This window comes from Buceros rhinoceros, unplaced genomic scaffold (genome assembly GCF_000710305.1).
Source record: "Buceros rhinoceros silvestris isolate BGI_N320 unplaced genomic scaffold, ASM71030v1 scaffold5370, whole genome shotgun sequence".
NCBI classification, from domain to species: Eukaryota; Metazoa; Chordata; class Aves; order Bucerotiformes; family Bucerotidae; genus Buceros; species Buceros rhinoceros.
In genome coordinates this window covers 12,891-16,986 of record NW_010388891.1, presented here as the reverse complement: position 1 = coordinate 16,986, position 4,096 = coordinate 12,891, and the positions used below count along the sequence as shown (strand labels likewise).

Sequence of the window (4,096 nt, the reverse complement as noted above, 5' to 3'; positions counted from 1 at the left end):
GGTCCCACTTTAGAGAGTCTCTGATGTAAACACTTTATGTTAGAAACCTCTGCCCACACCTTTGGTGTATTATGTTGTAGTACAGAGTGCGTGGGGCTGCATTACTTTGTCAAAGTTTCAGGCTCTGTGGCAGCCTTACTGGAGTGAGTCTTCAGTCAATGTTCCAACAGCTTAGTAGTCCTAACTCTGTGTAAGACATAGTCTAAGTGTTGGTTGGAGGAAAGTGACAATGCGAATACGGTTTGAAGAATCATGAGAGAGGCAAAAGATTGAAGGGGTGTGGAGATTGAACTATCATCTGACCCTTTAGAGGTGAATTTTTAAGAGTGTTCAAGCCCCATTAGATAATGAGGAAGGTTGTGTTCTGCATTGTGCCTGTTATTTTCTTTATATGAATGACACTTTTCAATGCTGTCAGGCACATTAAATCTGTTTTGTTATCTAACTTTTTAATTTTTAAAATTATAGGTACCTACAACGAACAGTAAAACACCCAACCTTGTTACAGGATCCAGATTTAAGACAGTTCTTGGAAAGTTCTGAGGTATTTAAGTTCTTTCAAGCTGTCCTGTTTGTTTCAAGATACAGTAACCTTCAAAGCAATGTATTCCCTTTTTATTGAGACCTAATCCCCTAAATTCATATGAAATTAAATTGCATTATACCTTTCATGGGACAGAGTGGCAGAGGCTGCTTAGGTGATGGTGTGCCTCTGACTCTGAGAGAACTTAGAGTGGTAGTAACTAAGCTATTTGCTGTTCAGTGACTTTTTGAGGGAGTCGGTTAGTCCAGTGAAGCTTGTCATACATGGTGAAAATCTGTAATTGGTATTACTGATTTTTAAGTGAGATCAAGAATGTTTCACAACATTAAACGTAGTGTTTAATGTCTCTTTATAAATGTACATAGTGGATATCCTATAGTGCTGAACTGTCTTTTGTCAATATCTTAGTTATATTAATAAGTCAGAGACCTCACTACTGACAAAAGCATCATTGATAGATAACTTACAGTGGATTTGTCAATGCTGCTGACAAGCAAAACATCACATGAAGGATAAATGCTCTGACAAAGGGGCCACCTTGTATGGCACATTCGCACTAGCCTGAATAATAATATCAGTTGAATTTAAAGTTTGATAACTTACCTCTGAGGATTTCTAAGCACCTAGCCAAATACACAGCTCTCTTGATACTCATGAGGAAGGTATTGAAATCTGGTCTACAATGAAAAGCAAAAAGACATCAACCTTTCATAATCAGCAGATCTGGCATTACAATTAAATGTTTTACAGAATTTCTTTTGTCTAATTTGTTGTAAATTCAAGCTTTTTTTTTTGTTCCAGTAGTGGCGGTTTGTTCTTTGTAGTGTACAGATGGCTAGTTAGGACCCTTGGCTAGTTCATAATAACTTTGGACAAGTGGATTGTTTGTTCCATTTAAATGTAAAGATGTAGGAGAAAAGTAAATAGTCTATATTTTTAAGTTTTCCTCTTGAGAATGTAAAAGTAGTAAATCTGAGAAATTAGATTCCACCATACTGAAACAAATAGGAGTAAAGAAAACACTATATCCTTTTCTTTCCCCCTTGTGCCCAGTTAAACCTCCATTCTTTTAACCAGTCTGTTTGCCCTTATTTGTCATTCAATTCCAGCTGCCGAGAGCGGTTAACACCCAGGCTCTGAGTGGAGCAGGAATATTGAGGATGGTGAACAAGGCTGCCGACGCTGTCAACAAAATGACAATCAAGATGAATGAATCGGATGCAGTAAGAGCTGATTTTTCGGCTTGAATAATGAGACGAATTAATGAGCCTCAACAATTGCATTTTAAAGCTGCAGAAGTAGAAAATGGGTTATTAATTTGCTTATTGGCTTGAATTCTTAGGTGTATCAGTTGGCCACCCTGGCAGCATGTGGATAATTTGCTTCTTTAAAACCAAAAGTGTTGTTGGAAATCTAATTTGTAATGCTTGACTCTTCCATCTTTTATCAGTGGTTTGAAGAAAAACAGCAGCAATTCGAGAATCTGGATCAGCAACTTCGGAAACTTCATGCCAGTGTTGAAGCATTAGTCTGCCATAGAAAAGGTAACTGTATTTTTATATGGCTTCATGAATTGAAGTGCATAGAACTTCACAAATCTTGATGAAATGAGATTAGTATGTCAGATGTCTTAACTAATTAATAGAGCTATACTGTATATTTTAATGCAAAAATCTACTGATTGTACCTTTTAGTTTAAACTGCTCTAGCATTTTTGTACACCTGTTTTTAATCTTCACATTAAATAGAATATCAGTTACTCTTGAAGTTACTCTATTGATTCAGCATAATTTTTTTCTTGCAGAGATTCAATACCATACCTAGCAAGTGATTCTACTACAGTAGACATCCATAAATGTATCTATAGGTCTCACAGCAAGAGTAATTTCCTTCCAAACAAAAAGTGGCTGCATAAATCTGTTTAAACATCTTTTTGTTCAATATTGTTCTGTTAACTGAGTTTAAGCTCTTAAACAGGAATTTACTATTCTTAATATACTGTTCTTAACTTAAACGTGATACATCATCGAATTACTGTTAGGGTAAACTTCTTGGAAATAAATAACCAGAACAAGTAGCCTCAGAATATCAGCCTTTGCTTTGCTAATTTTAGAGAGTAGCAAAGCCTGTAAGTTTACATTTTAATCACCTGTGCTGCTGTTTTGTCAGATTGCTTTATATCAGGTGATTTTAAAAAAACAAAACACCAAAACTTGGATTTGTAGCTCAAGTAAGACAATTGTGCCTTCTGACTCTATTATGTTAAAATATGGGGTCACCTTTCAGCGCTACACTTTCAAAAGTACATGAATATGTCATAAGTTACTTTCTCATAACTCTGTCAGGAATTTCTCTCTGTAGTAAAAAATCTTTGGCTAGATATCCTCAAGACTAAAGGGTGTTTTAAGAAGTAATGGAAAATTGAAATGTTTATTCACTGTTAATTTGACACCTGCTCATAAATTTCAAGAAGTGTTTGGGTTGTTTTTTTTAAAGAGTTGTGTTTAAAACCATTATAATTTAAACATCTTGAAGACATTTTGCTTCTACAAAGATTTCTGATGTTCTGATGATCCCAGAATTCACACAGTTGCAAACAAACGTGTACTTCTAATCCTGAAGTAATTTGCTTTAAACATTTGTTCAAAGGTCCTTCATAGGACTTAAGGACATTGTACAGGATGACTTACATGGGATTTGATGAGACAGTTGGCTTAGTATTTGTTAATAAATAAGCTCAAAACTTTACCTGCATTGATGCCAGCCATACTGGTATCTGTTTGTTGGGGTTTTGGTTTGGTTGGGTTTTTTTTAAAGGCATATCAGAATGTGGTGGTACATTACAGTAAGCACAGTTAGAGGTACTTCAGATAATAAAACAGTCCAACAGAAATAAATTCCAGTAATCGGGGTGGTGATTGTGTGAAATAGTTGGGTTTTTCCCACTCTGAACTGCATGGAACAGCTATGCTACAGACTTCTCAAAATCGTTTTGAATTTGCTCGGTAGGTGACTTGGCTTTTGTTTTATGGATTTGTATTTTCTCTGAACTAGGCAATTAGATAACACTGAAGTGACAGTTTTTTCCATATCTTTTCCTAGAGAGACTAGCCATGATGTTAACAGGCTGTTGCAGGTTGAAAAAGGGGGGCTGTTTCCCACCGAAAGGGATGCGACAAAATAGTGTGTCGGCTGGAAAAGCAAAAGCAGCACAAACCACACACAAGAGAAACTTTTGATGCTTGTTAACGGCTTATCAGCATGTTAACGAGCTCCTTAAGGCTTTAGTCGGGCAAAGGAAATGATAACACACAGACTATATATGAAAAGGATAGAAACAGAAAAGTTTAATAGAAAAATGCCCCCAAAGTAAAATCATTTTTGAAGTTAAACCGGACTGAAAAGGGAGAGAAAAAGGTAAAGGGAGAATAGATAAAAGTGTACAGTTACACATAAAATCTCCCGATTGAAACGATCCCCGCTTACAAACAAACTCCCCCCCTCAACAATGGCTCCACCCGCCAGTGGGGGGGGAGGGGGGAGGGAAAGACA

The 4,096-nt window shown here is 36.4% G+C and overlaps 1 protein-coding gene across 1 annotated transcript in view; it reads left to right on the top strand.

The window, feature by feature from the left end:
- The window catches only part of SNX2 (sorting nexin 2), a 25,970-nt gene that overhangs the window by 15,390 nt on the left and 6,484 nt on the right, over positions 1-4,096 (top strand). Inside the window, exons 7-9 of the mRNA XM_010131798.1 lie at positions 469-544; positions 1,654-1,767; positions 1,995-2,088. Of these exons, the coding sequence (XP_010130100.1) occupies positions 469-544; positions 1,654-1,767; positions 1,995-2,088 (284 nt within the window). The remainder of the gene's footprint in view (positions 1-468; positions 545-1,653; positions 1,768-1,994; positions 2,089-4,096) is intronic.